This window comes from Saimiri boliviensis, chromosome 19 (assembly GCF_048565385.1).
Source record: "Saimiri boliviensis isolate mSaiBol1 chromosome 19, mSaiBol1.pri, whole genome shotgun sequence".
NCBI classification, from domain to species: domain Eukaryota; kingdom Metazoa; phylum Chordata; class Mammalia; order Primates; family Cebidae; genus Saimiri; species Saimiri boliviensis.
The window spans coordinates 35,679,411-35,699,074 of record NC_133467.1 but is presented as its reverse complement, the minus strand read 5'-3'; the positions used below and the strand labels follow the sequence as shown (position 1 = coordinate 35,699,074).

Here is a 19,664-nt window from a genome sequence, read left to right as displayed (position 1 = left end):
CAAGGCCCAGAGCTCAGGCCTAGGCTTCCTCTGAGGAGAAGAGACGGGCGGCCACCTCTTCTCTCATCAGAACCTTGCGTCCAAGGAGATCCTTAAGGCGACTTCTGGGATGAGCAGCGCTTCCCCAGAACTGACTCATGGACACTCCACATCATGAGAATGGGGCAAGAGGACGAAGAAGAAAACAGCCTCATACCAGTGAGTCACTCAGCAGAGACCCGGCCTCCCTCGGCCTCCACTCTCATCCCAGCTCTCCTGGCATCCCGTACACTGTCCCAGCTCAGTGTCCAGCCCCCACCTCTCAGGTCTAGTGCCCCCTGCCCCCCAGCCCAGCCCTTTCCTCTTCTATCCCTTACACCCCTCCCTCAGCCTCCTGCAGGGTCCTCCAAGTTCCTACTGCCACCTGCCAGCTTCCCCCAGCCTCTATCCACCTGCAATCCCCGAGTCCCCATGAGCCCATCCCGGGTGGGAGAGTGGGCTGTTGAGCTACCCTGTGCCCCTCTCAGCGGTGCAGAGGCTCCTGAGCTGGGGGCTGCCAGTCTCCTGCAGCCGGTTCCTGTGGCGCCAGCCGGGCGAGTTTCCTGTCACTGCTTTCCTGCTAGGGGCAGGCGCTGGGGGCCTCTTGGCCATAGGTGAGTGTGGAAGCAGAAAGTCAGGGTGGGCAGAGGCTGGATCAGGGCTAGGACCCATCTTTTGGCCTTTGGCTTGACCTTGTGCCCTTAGGTCTCTTTCAGCTCCTGGTGAACCCCATGAACATCTATGAAGAGCAGAAGATGATGTTTTTGTACAGCTTGGTGGGTTAGTGCTGGGCAAAGGCCAGGGATACTCAAGCGGCCTGTGGAACACAGCTCTGTCCTACAGGCCCAGGAAGGAGTCGGGGCTTGTTTCTTCTGTACCCATGCAGCCCCTGTGGCTTCAGCCTCCTCCTGGGCTTTAGGAGGAGGTCAAGAGGGAAGAGGCCCCCAATTTAAGAAGGAAGACACAGTCCCTGCTCTGAGGGAGTCTCTTCATTCCGAGGGACTCCCCATCACCCATGTAATATAGTCCAACCCCATTTCCCTTCACAACCCTCATCTCTACTGACCTGTCAGACCTCGTGTTCTGATCCTCCTAAGAAATTCAATTCATTCATTAATTCATTCATTCTTTCATCCATCCAGCACTTACTGAGAATCTGCTGAGGATTTAGCAGTGAACAAGAATAATAAGCACCCAGCCCTTTTGTTTTGAGATGGAGTCTTTTTTTTTTTTTTTTTTTTGAGACTGAGTTTCGCTCTTGTTACCCAGGCTGGAGTGCAATGGCGCGATCTCGGCTCACCGCAACCTCTGCCTCCTGGGTTCAGGCAATTCTCCTGCCTCAGCCTCCCAAGTAGCTGGGATTACAGGCACGCCCCACCATGCCCAGCTAATTTTTTGTATTTTTAGTAGAGACGGGGTTTCACCATGTTGACCAGGATGGTCTCGACCTCTTGACCTCGTGATCCACCCGTCTCAGCCTCCCAAAGTTCTGGGATTATAGGCATGAGCCACCGCGCCCGGCCTGAGATGGAGTCTTATTCTGTCGCCAGGCTGGAGTGCAGTGGCTTGACCTCAGCTCACTGCAACCTCCACCTCCCGAGTTCAAGTCATTCTTCTGCCTCAGCCTCCCAAGCGGTTGAAATTACAGGTGCCCACCACCACACCCAGCTAATTTTTGTAATTTTAGTAGAAACGAGGTTTCAGTACATTGACCAGGCAGGTCTCGAACTCCTGACCTCAGGTGATCCACCCACCACCTCGGCCTCCCAAGGTGCTGGGATTACAGGCATGAGCCACCGCGCCCAGGCTTTTTTTTTTTTTTTTTTTTTTGAGACAGAGGCTCACTCTGTCTCCCAGGCAGTGGCACGATCTGGGCTCACTGCAACCTCTACCTCCTGGGTTCAAATGATTATCCTGCCTCAGCCTTGCGAGTACCTGAGGTTACAGGCATCTGCCACCGTAACCAGCTAATTTTTTAATTTTTAGTAGAGACGGGGTTTTACTTTGTTGGCCAGGCTGATTTTGAACTCCTGACTTCAGGTGATCTGCCCACCTCAGCCTCCCAAAGTGCTGGGATTACAGGTGTGGGCTACCGGGCTCAGGATTTTAACAGCTCAGTAGCCTCAAGAGGGACTCAGGTTCCTTCCGCCTTTTCTCTGCCATCTTCAGCCTATTGACCACTCCTCTTCAGGTCACAAGATAGCTGTAGCAACTCCGACATCACATCTTCATAGAACAGTGTCAAAGCTCAGAAAAAAAGAGGAAGAAACAGGCCAGGCACTATGGCTCATGCCTGTAATCCCAGCACTTTGGGAGGCCGAGGCGGGCAGATCACTTGCGGTCAGAAGTTCAAGACCAGCCTGGCCAACATGGTGAAATCCTGTCTCCACTAAAAATACAAAACTTAGTCAGGCATGGTGGTGCACGCCTGTAGTCCCAGCTTCTTGGGAGGCTGAGGCAGGAGGATCGCTTGAACCCAGGAGGCAGAGGTTGCAGTGAGTGGAGATCGCACCACTGCACTCCAGAGCCTGGGTGACAAGAGCAAGACTCTGTCTCAAAAAAAAAAAAAAAAAAAAAAGAATAAGTTCAATCCCAGGCCCAACTTCATTGTCTTAGGCTGTGTGATTGCAGGCCAGGGGAAAAGGAAAATGTCCTGGGTGACGCAGTGAGACTCTGTCTCAAAAAAGAAAAGAAAAGAGGAAGAAACATCCTTTCCTCATGTCCCTTTTAAGGAACAAGGGAAACTTGCCTGTAATCCCCACAGTAGACTTCCTCACATCGCCGGTCAGAACTGCGTGCAACACATGCCCTTTCCGGAACCTATCCCAGTCAAGGGAAATGGAATTAGCATTTCATCGCCTGTTTATTGAATTCATCCTGCTGGATACCAACAGAAGACTGCTTTTCTCTGACCCACTGCATTCAAACATTTTTTTTTTTTTCATTGATAACCTTTTGCACAGACCCTTAGATTTCTGGTTATATTTCTTTAGAAGACCTATCCCTACTTCAGTAATTAAGACTTACGTTTAGGAGTTAAGAGGTCCAGTCCACTCTACAGCACACTTTTTTTTTTTTTTTTTTGAGACAGAGTTTCGCTGTTGTTACCCAGGCTGGAGTGCAATGGCGCGATCTCGGCTCACCGCAACCTCCGCCTCCTGGGTTCAGGCAATTCTCCTGCCTCAGCCTCCTGAGTAGCTGGGATTACAGGCACGTGCCACCATGCCCAGCTAATTTTTTTTTTGTATTTTTGGTAGAGACGGGGTTTCACCATGTTGACCAGGATGGTCTCGATCTCTCGACCTCGTGATCCACCTGCCTCGGCCTACCAAAGTGCTGGGATTACAGGCTTGAGCCACCGCGTCCGGCCTACATCACACTTTCAACCTCACATCCATCTGCAAGCATCTTCCCTCCTCATCTTGCCCTCCCCTCCCCTTAGCCCCCAGCTCAGGCCTGCTCCTGGGCATGGGATCCTGTGGTGGAGAAGGGGCGTGGCCTGCTCCTGGCATGGGATCCTGTGGTGGAGAAGGGGCGTGGCCTGCTCCCTGGCATGGGGTCCTGTGGTGGAGAAGGGGCGTGGCCTGCTCCTGGGCATGGGATCCTGTGGTGGAGAAAGGATGTGTCTTGCTCCCTGGCATGGGGTCCTGTGGTGGAGAAGGGGCGTGGCCTGTTCCCTGGCACGGGGTCCTGTGGTGGAGAAGGGGTGTGTCTTGCTCCCTGGCATGGGGTCCTGTGGTGGAGAAGGGGCGTGGCCTGTTCCCTGGCACGGGGTCCTGAAGTGGAGAAGGGGGTCCTGCAGTGGAGAAGAGGTGTGTCTTGCTCCCTGGCATGGGGTCCTACGGTGGAGAAGGGGTGTGTCTTGCTCCCTGGTATGGGATCCTGCAGTGGAGAAGAGACGCGTCCTGCTCCCTAGCATGGGGTCCTGCAGTGGAGAAGGGACGTGTCCTGCTCCCTGGCATGGGGTCCTGCAGTGGAGAAGGTGTGCGTCTTGCTCCCTGGCGTGGGGTCCTGCGGTGGAGAAGGGACATGTCCTGCTCCGTGGCATGGGGTCCTGCGGTGGAGAAGGGATGTGGCCTGCTCCCTGGCATGGGGTCCTGCGGTGGAGAAGGGGCGTGTCCTGCTCCCTGGCGTGGGGTCCTGCGGTGGAGAAGGGGCGTGGCCTGCTCCCTGGCGTGGGGTCCTGCGGTGGAGAAGGGGCGTGGCCTGCTCCCTGGCGTGGGGTCCTGCGGTGGAGAAGGGGCGTGGCCTGCTCCCTGGCGTGGGGTCCTGCGGTGGAGAAGGGGCGTGGCCTGCTCTTTCCCTTTTTTCCTCCACTTCCTTCCCTTTCTGGTTCTTCTGATGTCAGAAGGGAGATTAGAAGAATTAGAGGAAAAGGGTCAACACTGAGGGTGCCTGTATGCAGCAGGCGCTCACACCCTGACTGTCCCAGTGGGCCTGATTACTGTCCCCTTGGCGGCTGTGTGTGGACCTCGGCAATGACCAGTTTCCTGCAGAGGGCAGTTCTTTTTGGCTGACCTCAAGTGAAGACCCCCTCAGGGGCCACCCGTAGCCTCTCGCTTTTTAGATCCCTCCCTCCAGCAGGCTGGGAGTGCACACGTCCATGCCCTGCCAGGCAGAGAAAGTAGGGCACCTGATGGCTGCCCTTCTCCTCCTGATGAGAAGCAGGTACCAGTCTCCATGCTTGTGTGCCCCCATTGTCCAGGGGAGGTCTTACCGCAGCCTTACAGAGGCTGTGCTCTCCCAGGAGCTTTCCCTCCACTCTGTGCTCCAGTGGCAGCCCTAAAGTGACCTCAGGAGGTTCTGCCGCTCAGCAGGAGTCCAGTCTAGGAGAGACGATGCAGGTTCCCCTTCCTGCAGCGCCAGTTCCTGCACTGTCTTGACTCCTGGAGTCTCTCACTTGACATGTGACACGCATCCGCTCCACAGACTCTCCCTCTCTGCTGCCCATTCCAACCACTTTTCTCCACTTCCAGAAAATCCACATTGCTGATCTTTTTTTTTTTTTTTTTTCGAGACGGAGTCTTGCTCTGCTGCCTAGGTTGGAGGGCAGTGGCACGATCTCGGCTCACTGCAAACTTCGCCTCCCAGGTTCAAGCAATTCTCCTGTCTCAACCTCCTGAGTAGTGGGACTACAGGTGCCTGCCACCATGCCTGGCTAATTTTTGTATTTTTAGTTGAGACAGGGTTTTGCCATGTTGGCCAGGCTGGTCTTGAACTCCTGACCTCAAGCAATCTGCCTTGGCCTCCCAAAGTGCTGGGATTACAGACGTGAGCCACATACCCAGCCCATATTGCTGTGTTTTGTTTGTTTGTTTGTTTTTTAATATAGACAGGGTGGAATGGAGGAGTGAGAGTCGAGTTTGGCTCTTTTGGTGGGCCCAGAGAAGACACCTGCAGCTAGCTCTATGGCCCTCATTAGAATGCAGGGCAACTATTTGTCACCTATGGGCTTCAGCTCAAGTCTTTGGCCAGAAGGCCAAGACCACAGAACCAGTCCCTTTCAATGTCCTGTTCTACCATGATTGGTTTAGACAGATCCAGATTTACCCCTCAGGGGCTGGGGCAGGGCCAGGCTATTGCCCTTGAAAAAAACCCAAGTTGTGTTAGCAAGGAAGAAGGCAGAAAAAAACTGCGGGGTGTCACCCGACAGGGTTTGCCACAAACCTGTATGACTAGGTGGAGCCAGCCATGTGAAGAACAGGGGGAGGAGTGCCCCTGGCAGGGGGAACAGCTGGGGCAAAGACCAGAGAGAAGGCATGAACTTGGCTTGTCCAAGGAGCAGCAGCGAGGTCTGTGTGGGTAGACGTGGTAGGCGAAGGGCTGCGCAGCGTGAGATCAGAAGGCAGGCAGGGGCCAGCTCACGAGGTGGGTAGACCATGTTAGGGAGTTTGGATTTTCTGCCAAATGTGGTAGAAAGCCACCAAATGGTTTGAAGCAGGGAAGGGACAAAATCCGATTTATGCTTTTGCAAGATCACTCTGGCTGCCTTGTGAAAACTGAAGTGTAAGGTAGCAAGAGAGGACATGAGAGACTCGTTAGGTTATCACCCCAGTAAGAGATGATGGGGACTCTACCAGGACAGTGCCGATGGAGGAAGCGTAAGGATTTGGGATTTGCTCTGACGATCATTGGTTGAACAGTCCATCAACACAGGAGTCTTCTAGCTCCCCGGACCACTTACACTGTTCCTTTGGCCAGGAATGCCATCTGCACCTCCTGAGGACACTTACTCACCGTCCAGGCCCAGATGACACATCGTCTCTTTGTCCAGCCTTCTCAGCCCAGCCCCACCCCTCCCTGCAGAAATTCCCACTCCCTCCTTGGCTCCCACAGCACTCTATAAGCACCTCCCTTGTGCACTTAGCACATCGTGTTGCAGTCATTTGTTTACTCATCTGTCTCTCTCTCTGGATTATGAGCTTCCAGGAGCTCACTGTCTCCTTGCGGAGACCACAGGGAGACACATGCGAAACTGCTAAAACATACCGGCGGTACATGACCAAGGGCTAAAATTAGAGGCAGGGACAGTGAGTGCTGTAGGTGTCTGAGCACTGGGAATACTGAGGTGGGCTCTGATCTCTCTTCTGACCACTCTGAGCCTGCGAGCTTGTTCCCAGACTTTTTCCCTTATTCTCTCTACTCCCTCAGTGCCTAGGGTCAGTGTGACTGTAGCCAGGGAAACCCTGGCTCCCTTTCCTAACACACACATGCACACAGCCAGTCACTGGTAGCTTTTTAAGTTCTAGCCATCCCTCCACGCCCCTCCAGAGACCGGCATACAGTTGAACTCTGTAAGTGGCCACTGAATGAAGGAGTGAGTGGCTCACCAGGTCTATCAAAGAGTCAGTGGAAATGGGGACAAGGGCAGGATGGTGGGGGTTCCAGAACGCGGCGTTGCAGGTGGGTGCTTTGGTAAACATGAGGTGGTGAGGCAGTTTCCTCACTTCAACTTACCATCTCCTGGGCTCTCCTGACAGGCTTGGGGGCCATGGGCTGGGGGACCTCCCCTCATGTCCGCTGTGCCAGCCTCCTGCTAGTACCCAAGATGCTGGGCAAGGAAGGCAGGCTCTTTGTCTTGGGATACGCCTTGGCTGCCATCTATATGGGTAAGTATGTGGAGGTGGGTGAGTGACCCTGAAGTAGTGACCCTGGGTGGGCCATCCAATGGGTGCCAGGCCGGGTGAAGGAGAAAAGGCAGGGGTGTCATCCCAGCTGCTCCATCTGGCGGTGTGTGCCTGAGGGAGCTCCTCCCCATATCTTGGCCTTCTTAGTTTATAAGAGTGAAAAAATTGGCCAGGCACAGTGGCTCACGCCCGTAATCTCAACACTTTGGGAGGCCGACGTGGGTGGGTCACCTGAGATCAGGAGTTCAAGACCAGCCTGGCCAACATGGTGAAACCCCATCTCTACTAAAAATGCAAAAATTAGCCAGGCATGGTAGTGCACACCTACAGTCCCAGCTATTTGGGACGCTGAGGTAGGAGAATCGCTTGATCCCAGAAGGCAGAGGCTGCAGTTAGCTGAGATTACACCATTGCACTCAGCCAGGGGGACAGAGCGAGATTCCATCTCAAAAAAAAAATGAGTGAAAATATCAAGAGTGAACAAGATGGTCTCTCGTGGCTTCTCAGCCCCACCACTGTAGATGAGCAGCACATGCAGAGGGGAGCTGAGTGGGTTTGAGGAAGTGCCGGTTCTATAGGGAGTAGGGAGGTGACCCACCGGGGCCTCTTTCTACAGGGCCAGTAGCCAATCTCCGGCACAATCTCAACGACGTGATCGCATCGCTGGGTTGCACCGTGGAGCTGCAGATCAACAACACCCGAGCAGCTTGGCGAATCTCCACAGCCCCCCTACGGGCCGTGTTCAAGGACCTGCTGGTCAGGAATCTGCACAGGCTCAGGGCCTGGGGGGTTCCCCGGGGCCGAGTTAACTTGAGCTAGGAGTTGTCACCTGGATTTACAGTTTCCCAATGTGGATACTACCGGCGTTTTTTGCAGAACTATTCCCAAGCATTGCAGAATGTGCCCCGGTCCTGGGACATTAAATGCCAGGAGAGCCCCTGAGCCACTGGGACGGGCTCTGAACACATTTCCAAATACCTGAGTGGTCAGCACTCTGGACAGCTGAACTAGAATATCTGTGAAATTTGGGGGCCTTGGCCTTGAGTAGCTCAGAAGTTTTGAGGACAAGAGGATTCGAGAATTGGGTATTGGAGGGCTGGAGATTGAGGGTTTGGGAGAATTAGGGGAGCTGGAGAGTTGGAGAAATGGGGGCTGAGGGGTTTGGAAGTTGGAGGTATTCAGATGGCATAATGATCTCAAAGATCAGTGGTGAAGGGTGAGGTCTAAGGGCGTGGGGAACCACTGACCAGGAAGGGTCTGGGATGGGAAGACCGAGGAGGAGCTGGGAGTCTGGGAGGTACCCGGGGCCAGGACCTGTGGCATCAGACCAGGCAGCTGGGGAGAGCAGGGCTCCCGAGGGCAATGGGCAGCCGGGAATTTGAAGTCAGAGGCTGTGTCTCAGGGCCTAGATTCCCTGAAGGCCTGGATTGAGAGCCCAAAGCTGGGCTACTGGCGGGGGACAGGCCCTCAGGCAGCAGAAGCTCTAAAGCCTCAGCCCTCACCCTTTCCTCCCGCCACCTCCAATCCCAGAGCAGCAAAGAATTGCTGAGAGCAGAGACTCAGAACATCTCCACCACATTCAAGGACTTGGATGACCAGGTGAATAGCGAGACAGGCTACACGCCTGAGGAGGCTGTGGGCTCAGGACAGACAGCCCAGGGCAGGGAGGCCCGCCACGCCCCAGCCTCCAGACTCCACCTGTCAACACAGAAGATGTATGAGCTGAAGACCAAGCTTCGCTGCTCCTGTGAGGGGTACCCCTGGGGAGGGGAGGGTGGGGCGGGATGTGGGGCCAGCGTTGGGGATCAGGCTGTGGGTACCTTAGCCCCCTGCTCCTCCCTGCAGATGTGGTGAACCAGGCCATACTCAGCTGCCATGGTTGGTTTGACCGCAAGCATGAACAGTGCATGGAGCACATCTGGGTCCCGCTCCTCACCCACCTGCTCTGCCTGCCTATGAAGTTCAAGTTCTTCTGTGGCATTGCCAAGGGTCTGTAAGGTGGCAAGGGGGTGGGGAGCATCAGGGGTAGGGAGCTGAGTCCTGGGGACCCACTGGTAGGTGACAGGCAGGAAAGCAACAGGTAGGGAGGGTTTCGGCTGTGAGGCCACAGCATCCTCAGAGCCCGGTCCATCTGCTGATGGGCTCTGTGACCCAGGGTAAGTTACAGCAAAGCTCTGAGCTGTGTGTCTTCATCTGAAAGATGGGCGTCATAACAGCAGTACTTGCTTTAGGGCTTTTTTTTTTTTTTTTTTTTTTTTTTTTGAGACGGAGTTTCGCTCTTGTTACCCAGGCTGGAGTGCAATGGCGCGATCTCGGCTCACCGCAACCTCCGCCTCCTGGGTTCAGGCAATTCTCCTGCCTCAGCCTCCTGAGTAGCTGGGATTACAGGCACGCGCCACCATGCCCAGCTAATTTTTTAGTAGAGACGGGGTTTCACCATGTTGACCAGGATGGTCTCGATCTCTCGACCTCGTGATCCACCCGCCTCGGCCTCCCAAAGTGCTGGGATTACAGGCTTGAGCCACCGCGCCCGGCCGCATCAAGGGCTTTTGAGGATTTACGGGGCTGACGTATGTGAAGGCGGTGGCAGAGTTGGCTCACAGAGCTGCTCTGTAAACGCCAGCTCTCCTTGCCGAGGTTTATTATGGCTGAGGACAGGTGAAGAAAATAGGAGAACTCAGGCCTGGCTCCTGGAGCGCAGGATCCAAAGAGAGCGGAGAGGGGAAGACGTGGTGTTGGTGTGGTAGCAAGCCCTGGGCAGAGACAGAAAAGGAGGAAGAGGAGGACCACAGGAGGACAGGCAGGCCAGCCGGGCTGCACCGGGCAGGCCCCTGACCCCGCGCACTGTCCGCCAGTGATGGAGGTTTGGTGCCGAAATCGCATCCCAGTGGAAGGCAACTTTGGGCAGACCTATGACTCCCTCAACCAGTCTATTCATGGCCTGGATGGGGAATTTTCAGCCAATATTGATCTCAAGGTAGGAGGCAAGGTCGAGGGTCAGTGGGGGGTAGATAGGGAGTGGGAGGAGGGCATTAGGAATAGGGCTAGAGGAAGGACAAGTGATAGGGCACGGGAAAGAGGTGACCGGGGTGGGGGGGCGACAAGCAGGGGAATGTCACTGGTGTTGGGGGGGGTCCCTATGTCCCATCTCTACCCCGGAACACCTGAGATGGGCAGGGGAGGGACAAGCTGGTGGGGAGGGGACAGTGCCAAACCTGTGGTTTTCGTGGACTTGGCCTGGGGAGGGACCATCAGCCAGATATGAGATGATGATAGCTGACGTAGGTGCAGGGGAGCGAGACTGTGGCCAGAGGGTGCTGAGCAGAAGGAAGTGACAACTGCTGGAGGTCCTGGGAGGCCCTGGGGAGACAAGCTGGGGTGTCACAAGGAGGCGGGACCTGGGTGTGGTGAGGTGGCCGCAGGCTGAGTCTGCTCGTGTGCCCTCCACCAGGAAGAGAGGCAGGCTGGAGTGCTGGGCCTCAACACGAGCTGGGAGCACGTGAGCACCGAGGTTCGGGACTACGTGCACCGCCAGGAGGCCCGGCTGGAGTGGGCCCTGGGGCTGCTGCACGTGCTGCTCTCCTGCACCTTCCTGCTGGTCCTGCACGCGTAAGCCCCGGGCCCCACCCCAGCAGCCCCTCCTCTGCCCCGGACCGGAGCCCTGCCCTGAGCGAGGCTGTAAGGCTGGAACCATAGCCCCCAACCCCACCTCTGAATCTGAATGTTATCTTTAACTTCGACTTTTTCTTGAGTTTGTTTACACAAAGTTAAAGGGAATGTGGACGTTTTGTCAGAAGAACATTACCCACCTTCCCCCTGCCTTAAAAGGGCAGCCAGCTTCATTCATCCACCTCCTTCCAGCCTTTATCCCAACACTGATTTTTTTTCTTTACATTTAGCTTTGACTTTTGATTTTTTTTTCTTGCCCTTCATATTCCCCTTGGCTGTGACTTTGTGCCATTTTTATCTTTCCATTTTGCTTTCATTTCTTCCTGCCTGCTGCGTTGGCAGTGACTTTCCCTCCATTTAGAACAAAGTCCTCAACCCCACCCAGCCCGGTGTCCAGCTGGGCTGTCCTGCACCTCGCTCTGCTCTGGCTCCCCTTGTTGGCCTCTGGACCCTCTCTTTCCCATCTCCACTCCCAAACACCTGAGATGGGCAGGGCCTGGGTGAGGGCTGCCACAGGGCTGTTGCTGTCTGCCCCTGTGTGAGGACCTACAGTGACCGCAAGTGAGTGGTTATGTGTATACCTAGGGCTCCGTGGGAGGACAAAGATGGCGCTCTATCCTGCCCTCAGTAAGCTCATGATTGCTGGGCACCGTTGCTGCTCACGCCTGTAATCCCAGCATTTTGAGAGGCCAAGGTGGGAGGACAGCTTGAGTTGAGGCGTTTGAGACCAGCCTGGGCAACACAGTGAGACCTCGTCTCTACAAAAAATGAACAAAATGAGCATGTGCCTGTAGTCCCAGCTACGTGGGAGGCTGAGGCAGGAGGATTACTGAGAGGGCAAGGCTGCAGTGAGCTGTGATCATGCCACTGCATTCTGCATTCCAGCCTGGTTGTCAGAGTGAGAGCTTGTTTAAAAAAACAAAACAGGCCGGGCGCGGTGGCTCAAGCCTGTAATCCCAGCACTTTGGGAGGCCGAGGCGGGTGGATCACGAGGTCGAGAGATCGAGACCATCCTGGTCAACATGGTGAAACCCCGTCTCTACTAAAAATACAAAAAACTAGCTGGGTGTGGTGGCGCGTGCCTGTAATCTCAGCTACTTAGGAGGCTGAGGCAGGAGAATTGCCTGAGCCCAGGAGGCGGAGGTTGCGGTGAGCCGAGATTGTGCCATTGCACTCCAGCCTGGGTAACAAGAGTGAAACTCCGTCTCAAAAAAAACAAAAAAACAAAGCAAAACAAAACAAACAAACAAACAAACAAACAGAAAACAGAAAAGAAAGCAAAAAAAAAAAAAAAAAGCGAATGGCCTAGTTGGGATGATTGAGACAACCACAGACAGAGATGGTTCAAGGGCCATTCTATGAATTGGCTTTTGGGACGTGTGTGAGAGCTGAGAAGGTGCCCCTAGAAGGGCCATAACTTGGCTCCAAATGGCTGCAGATGGGGAGCAAACATCAAGGAAAGCAGGGTAAGGCTCCTGGTATCCATGGGGTACACAGGGCAGAGGCTGGCCTGGTGGACTGAAGTGGGCATTACCAGAACAGTCTGGAAAGCCCTGCAGGAAGATCTGGAATTGGTGGTGGTGGCGGCACAATGGCCTCAGGCAGGCTGGAGGCAGGGAGTTCAGGCTGGGTCGGAGGTTAGGGAGCCTGGCCAGGGTAGAGCATGGTAGGAAGATGGCTTGCGATGGAGGGGGAAGGGGAGAGATGGGGGAGGGGAGAGGTGGGGGAAGGGGAGAGGTGGGGGAAGGCTCAGAGCCAGCTTGTAGGGGGAAGGAAGGAGGCACAGAGTCAAAAGCTACTTCCAGGCTTTCAAGCAGGGTGAGGTCACACACTAAAAGGACAGCTGGCAGGAGGGCAGTCCCTGGCTCAGGAAGCCCAGGCACCGCCTATGGGCCTCTCCACAAGAGGGCGCTGACAGTATGTTTTTGCACTTACACTGTCGTTTTTATCTTTTTTTTTTTTTTGAGACGGAGTTTCGCTCTTGTTACCCAGGCTGGAGTGCAATGGCGCGATCTCGGCTCACCGCAACCTCCGCCTCCTGGGTTCAGGCAATTCTCCTGCCTCAGTCTCCTGAGTAGCTGGGATTACAGGCACGCGCCACCATGCCCAGCTAATTTTTTTTTTGGATTTTTAGTAGAGACGGGGTTTCACCATGTTGACCAGGATGGTCTCGATCTCTTGACCTCATGATCCACCCGCCTCGGCCTCCCAAAGTGCTGGGATTACAGGCTTGAGCCACCGCGCCTGGCCAGGTCGTTTTATCTTAAAGGCAGACGTGGATTTTTCCAGGGCCCCAGAAGCAATAGCATTGAAACTAATGTTTCACGCTTTGCAGCGTTTATTTAATGTACTTTTGCAGTTTTAAACACATTTGCAATGATTAACATTTTTTCCTTAGCAAACTGAAGCCCTATGTGGGGATTTGGGCACCACATGGGGGATAGCCATATATGCAGGCATGCACCCATGCACAGGCACACACACACACACACCAGCGCCGTGCTCAAGAGTAGCCACGGAGGGCCAGGGTGTGTTGGGGAGGAGGCAGATGGTGATTTGGGATGAGTTTTGCTTGAGGTAACCCCCAGGAGATGTGCTACAGGCAAAGCCAAGAGGCAGGAACTTGAGAGCTGAATGTGAGACACAGTGGAGTAGGTGATTCCCGCAACCTCGAGGAGTTTCCGGTCCTGTGTGTCCGCTCGATATTCATCCTGCAAGATGCATGCCTGTCCCTGTCTCGGATGCACACATGCAACTCCCTCCCAGATGGCCATGCCCTCCTCTGAGCTCCAGCCTCATCCTCGACTCACTTCTGCTGTCTCACCCATTGTGTAGCGGGATCTCTTCCTCTACACAACCGGAAGGCAGAGCCTTTTCCTTGTTACCACCATCGCCTAGCAGTGCCTAGGACATAGATGGTGCTCAATGAATGCGGGCTGGTTGGTTGAATGACTGTGCCTCAAGGAAGCCCATGGTTGAGGATGGATGAGGAGAACCTGGAGGAGACGGCGACATCCCTGTCCATACACCCACAGGTCTTTCTCCTACACGGACAGCTATAACCATGACATTCGCTTTGACAACGTCTACATCAGCACCTACTTCTGCCAGATCGATGACCGCAGGAAGAAGCTGGTGAGTGGGCGCGGCTCTGCCCGGGGATGCCTGGCTGCTGTGTGCCCTGTGTGGGCTTCATGCCCCAGGAAGGCAGAGGGGAAAGGGCAGAGGGCCTTTGGGCTTCCTAACCGTGCGGACATTTGTTTTCTAGGGCAAACGGACTCTGCTGCCACTCCGCAAAGCTGAGGAGAAAACCTTCATCTTCCCCTGCAAGCTCACCATCCAGGCTTCAGAAGTGAGCAACGTGGTGAGGACAGCGTGGGGAGCGGGCTCCTGGGTGCAAAGGCAGGCCTGAAGATGAGGGTGGAGGGTAAAAGGCCCCAGAGAGTGCTCCGTGCCCGGGCAGGCGGTGCTGCCCAGCTCTGCCCATCCTGCTCCTTGGCCAGGTGAGGGAGCTCCTGGAGGCACTACCCATTCTGCTGCTGCTGGTGCTGCTGTGTGGCTTGGACTGGGCTCTCTACTCCATCTTTGACACCATCCGCCACCACTCCTTCCTGCAGTACTCCTTCCGCAGTGAGCCCATCCCCCAGCCACATTCCAGGCCCAAGAGACAACCTCTGGGGAATTCCCACGCCTGCACAGGCGCCCCACCCAAGTTCTTCCAACTGTGCCTCATCCTTCTGCCTTTTTTTTTTTTTTTTTCTTTTTTTTTGTCTGGCTCTGTCCCAGGCTGGAGGAATGCCATGGCATGATCTCGGCTCACTGAAACCTCCACCTCCCGGCTTCAGGCAATTCTCCTGCCCCAGCCTCTAGGGTAGCCGAGATTACAGGTGGGAGCAACCAAGCCCAGCGAATGTTTGTATTTTTAGTAGAGACAGTCTCACCCTGTTGGCCAGACTGGTCTCGAACTCCCGATCTCAAGTGATCCACCCATCTCGGCCTCCCAAAGTGCTGGGATTACAGGCATGCCCCACCACCATGCCTGGCAGTCCTTCTGCCTCTTCTCTGCTTTCTGTGACTCAGTCCCTCCTTGTCCTCCTCAAGGTCAAATCTCAGCCCCGCAACATGACAGCTTTCACAGTAGGGGACGGGGGCTCAGTTACCCCTTTATACTTACAACAGGGAGCAGGGAGGGGTTAGGATTCAGAAAGGTGATGGAAAGGCCCACGCAGCTGAGAAGGATTTTCTGTGCCTTGACCTCTCCCGGATATCCACCCCACATCCTGCCCCACCCCCTTAACACTTTCCTGACTTCCCCACCTGCCCTCCTGGCCGCAGGCAGTCATAAGTTGGAGGTGAAGGTCGACGGAGACTCCATGCTAGCCCGGCTTCTTCGAAAAACCATTGGGGCCCTGAATACCTCCTCAGAGACAGTGATGGAATCAAACAACATGCGTGAGTCATGCTGAAAGTTTGGATCAGAGAATTGATGGTGGTAGGGCAAGGGTCAAAAGACTCCAAGGTAGAGTTGGGGGCCTGGGCCTTGGGTGTGGAGAGATGAGGGTTGGTGCACTTGCGCTGGGGAACATAGCTGGGCAGGCTTGAAGAAGGGGTCAGAGGAGTCTGGAGGCCAGGGTCTTGCCGGTCCTCCAGAGCAGCAGTGTCCAACAGAATGTGCAGCCAAGATGGAAATCTGCAAGATCTGTGCCACACCGGCCCCGGTGGCTACAATACTGACAGCTCTGCAGTGAGGAGCAGGCCGGAGGAGAGCAAGGGGATCAGAAGCCCTGCCTGCACCTCCCACTGGGATGGGAAGTCCAACCCAGCGCTGCCCTGCCCCTGGTCTGGCCCTGACCAGACCCCTGGCCTGCCCTCCCCTAGCCTGCCTGCCCCAGCCTGTGGGCCTGGATGCCAGGGCCTACTGGAGAGCTGTGCTACCGATTGTCCTGCTGGTGTGGCTCAGCCTATTACAGGCTTTTGGGTACCGGATCCGGAGGGTCATCGCAGCCTTCTACTTCCCCAAGGTTTGTTCTTCCCCAGACCTGTCCACCCCTATACACCTGCGCACACACACCCTCATACACACACCACACCCTGCACCCAGCTCTCGACCAACTCCATCTTTGGGGGATGCCTTCTTCCTCACTCTGTCACTATCACTGACCCCCTCCCTGCCGCCAGCGAGAGAAGAAGCGGATCCTGTTCCTTTACAATGAGCTATTGAAGAAGAGAGCAGCCTTCACCAAACTCAGGAGGGCCGCCATCCTGAGGCGCGCACGACAGCAGAAGGCCCCTGTAAGTCCAGACATGCTGCTGCTGCTAGCTCCAGGCTGGGTCTAAGTACCGAGGGGCAGGGACAGCTCCCTTCAGTCCACCCAGCACCCACCAATGGTTGCAGGCCTACTCGAGCCTGGTGAGTTCTTATTTTTTATTTTTTGAGACAGAGTCTCACTGTGTCCCCCAGGCTGGAACGTAGTGGCATGATCTCGGCTCACTGCAACCTCTGCCTCTCCAGATTCTCCTGTCTCAGCCTCCCAGGCAGCTGGGATTGAAAGTGAGTGCCACCACACCCAGCTATTTTTTTTGTATTTTTAGTACAGACGGGGTTTCACCATGTTGGCCAGGCTGGTCTCGAACTCCTGATCTCAAGTGATCCACCCGCCTCAGCCTCCCAAAGTGCTAGGATTACAGGCATGAGCCATCGCACCCGGCCATGCCTTGTGAGTTCTGGTGATGCAACACATGCTGAGGGCCCCAGCCATCTACCTCCTGAGGTCAGGGCTGTACCTGTTTCTGAACCCCAGGATTCAGCCCAGCCTAAAACACTCAGTAGACCATTAGGAAGCAGACAGAAAAGGAGAATCCGATTTGATACAGTCTGCTCATAGAAAAGCAAGAGGGCCGCACAGAAACAGGAGGCCCAAGGCAAAACCAGAGGTTCTACCAGAGGGCTGCAGACCAGCAGCTCAGTGCAGCTCAGAGGGGAGGTGGGCTGGGAGTCAGGAAGCCTCACGTAAGGCATATGGAATCTGAAGAAGCAGACTCCAGTCCACACTACCTCATTAAGTTGTGTCTCCTTGCCAAGGTCTTGATTGAGCCTCAGTTTCTCCCGCTGAAGAATGGTGAGATTGGCGCAATCTGTAAGGTCTGCTCACTGGCGATCAGCCTAGAGTGGGGGTCAGGGGTGGGACTCCAGTGCCAGAAGGCCTGAGTGTGAAGCCCGGCTCCTTCCCCCATCGCTATGACAAGTGTGTGACCTTGAGCACATGACTTAACTGCTGTGCCTGGTCTTTTGCCTTCCATAAAATGGGGTTAACTACTCCATCTGGTTGTTGAGAGGATTAAATGAGTTGGCTGGTCTTGGTGGCTCATGCCTGTAATCCCAGCACTTTGGGAGTCCAAGGCAGGTAAATCGGCTGAGCTCAGGAGTTCGAGACCACCAGGGCAACATGGTGAAACCCCGTCTCTACTAAAAATATCAAAAAATTAACTGGGTGTGGTGGCACACGCCTTGAGTCCCAGCTATCTGGGAGGCTGAGGCAGGAGAATCGCTTGAGCCCCAGAGGCAAAGGTCGTAGTGAGCCGAGATCTCACTACACAGTGAGAGTCTCAAAAAAAAAAGATTAAATGAGTTGTATTCACATGGTCATATGCATGCATGTTGTCGCTGTGTGACCCTGGGCAGTGACACATCTCCAAGCACCAGTTTTCTCAAGAGATGGTGATAAAAACGGTATCTGCCTCATATGATCATTGAACTAATTTTTTTTTTTTTTTTTTGGACATAAGTGTCGCTCTGTCGCCTAGGCTGGAATGCAGTGGTGCAATCTTGGCTCACTACAACCTCCACCTCCCCCATTCAACCGATTCTCGTGCCTCAGCCTCCTCAGTAACTGGGATTACAGGCGTGCAGCACCATGCCCAGCTAATTTAGAATTGAAATAACTTATGCACAGTATCTTAGTACAGGACTTGACATTATAAACAATAAGTGGCAGCCATTCTTATTCAAACAGTCCTAACAAAGTTCACAAAAGTGAGATTGTGTTTGCTTAGCTTTTTCCCTAGTGCTTGGAAGCTCTCATGACATACAATAGGGGCCAAATGAATGTGTCATGAAAAAATGAAAAACAATGGCCGGACACGGTGGCTCACACCTGTAATCCCAGCAGTTTGATAGGCTGAGGTGGGTGGACCACCTGAGGTTGGGAGTTCGAGACCAGCCTGACCAACACGGAGAAACCCAGTCTCTACTAAAAATACAAAATTAACCAGGTGTGGTGGTACGTGCCTGTAATACCAGCTACCCAGGAGGCTGAGGTAGGAGAATCCCTTGAACCCGGGAGGCAGAGGTTGCAGTGAGCCAAGATTGTGCCATTATACTCCAACCTGGGCAACAAGAACGAAACTGTCTCAAAAAAAAAAAAGGAAAAACAAAAACCAAAAAAGAACATGCTGGGATTCCTTGACAGGGTCGTGAAGCAAAGTGAAAGTGAATGCACAGATGGAAATCTGCAGGACAGTCATTCCAAGCAGAACGTGCGAAGACTCAGAGTCCAAAGGGAATGCCAAGTCCCAGGGCTAGTCTCGGGAGAAACTGGCAAGAAGTGACAGCATTCAGGGAGGGCTACAGTGGGAAAGAGGCTAGAAAGGGACCAGACGATGGAAGGCTCTGAAGGTCAAACCCAGGAGTTCTGCCTGTCTGATAGGCAGCGGAGCCTCTGGAGTTTCTTGGGTAAAGAGTGGCTGCTTCCCAAGTAAGGTGGCCTGTGAAGAATCCCTGACAATTGTGTGGATGTCATGAGAGATGGCAGGGAGGATAGTGAACTAGGCTTGGGGTCTGGAATCAGGGCCCCTGGGGTCTGGCCAAGTTGGATTGTTTACTATCAAAATGCCTTTGAGAGTCACTTCGCCTTTCCCATCTGTAAAGTGGGGATAGCAACAGTGATAGCCGATCTGGCCTGCTCAGGTCTTAGCCTCGCAGTGAGAACCAAATAAGATGATTTACGGGAAAGTGCAAATGAGCGTTGTGGCTGATACCCACCCGCAGAGAGCGTGGAGGGTGCATCCTCCCATGCTCCAGCAGAGGTGGGGAGGGAGACTCTCAGGACCCATTTCCATAGCACCCTGCCTGGCCCTCCAAGGGTTTCCTTTGTCCAACCCAGCCTCCTCCAACACGCGGGCATTATCAGGCCTGGCGACTTCAGACAGGAAACGCTGTCCCCAAGTTGCCCTTCTTTCCCGCCTCGCTCCCCGGCTGGCGCTAACGCCCACCTCCCAACAGCGCCATCCGCTGGCGGATATCCTGCACCGCCGATGCCCGCTCCTGCGCCGCTGGCTGCGCCGGCGCTGCGTGGTATGCCAGGCGCCCGAGACACCCGAGTCCTACGTGTGCCCGACGCTGGACTGCGAGGCCGTGTACTGCTGGTCGTGCTGGGACGACATGCGGCAGCGGTGCCCGGTCTGCACGCCCCGCGAGGAGCTCTCCTCCTCCGCCTTTAGTGACAGCGACGACGACACTGCCTACGCGGGGTGAAGAGGCGTCCTGCTCGCTCTCCCGCCCCGTCCTTCCCCGTTAATAAAATGCCCTGTACGCTTCACGTGGGTCGGGGACTGGGGTGAGCCGCGCGCTGCCTCGCCGGCAGTCGGGGGAGCCCGCCCGCCCGACCTCCCCAGAGCCGGGCCGCGCACAGGAGGCAGGGAGGCCGCGAAGCTGCCACGGAGGGGTCCGGACCGGGGCAGGGTGAAGGCGCGCCGCCCAAGCCGGTCGGATTCGGCCCAGGCTTCCACCCTGCGCACTTGCGGGAAAGCTGCGGAACCGAGCAGCGCGGGCAGAGCTGGCGTCGTGGGCGG

General features: G+C 55.1%; 1 protein-coding gene across 2 annotated transcripts; it reads left to right on the top strand.

Moving 5' to 3' along the window:
- The first annotated feature begins 137 nt into the window (after positions 1–137).
- On the top strand, positions 138–19,394 carry DCST1 (DC-STAMP domain containing 1). 2 transcript variants are annotated; one of them, XM_003937770.4, is made up of 16 exons: positions 138–198; positions 507–632; positions 724–798; positions 6,999–7,127; positions 7,762–7,901; positions 8,676–8,892; positions 8,991–9,134; positions 10,001–10,122; positions 10,597–10,754; positions 13,850–13,949; positions 14,083–14,178; positions 14,318–14,444; positions 15,150–15,266; positions 15,693–15,835; positions 15,993–16,106; positions 19,096–19,394. In XM_003937770.4, exons 1-16 carry the CDS (start codon positions 138–140, stop codon positions 19,345–19,347), a joined length of 2,121 nt encoding a protein of 706 aa, XP_003937819.3. In that variant the 3' UTR covers positions 19,348–19,394. The 2 variants fall into 2 exon arrangements, with proteins under 2 accessions (XP_003937819.3, XP_003937820.3); XM_003937771.4 differs by lacking the exon at positions 724–798.
- Positions 19,395–19,664: the final 270 nt, after the last annotated feature.

Bases quoted from the DNA above. Each gene is read 5' to 3' on its own strand.
- DCST1 (XM_003937770.4), top strand. From the start codon at position 138: ATGGACACTCCACATCATGAGAATGGGGCAAGAGGACGAAGAAGAAAA. The intron at 199-506 runs GTGAGTCACTCA...TGCCCCTCTCAG, and splicing joins AAGAAAACAGCCTCATACCA to CGGTGCAGAGGCTCCTGAGC. The intron at 9,135-10,000 runs GTCTGTAAGGTG...ACTGTCCGCCAG, and splicing joins CTTCTGTGGCATTGCCAAGG to TGATGGAGGTTTGGTGCCGA.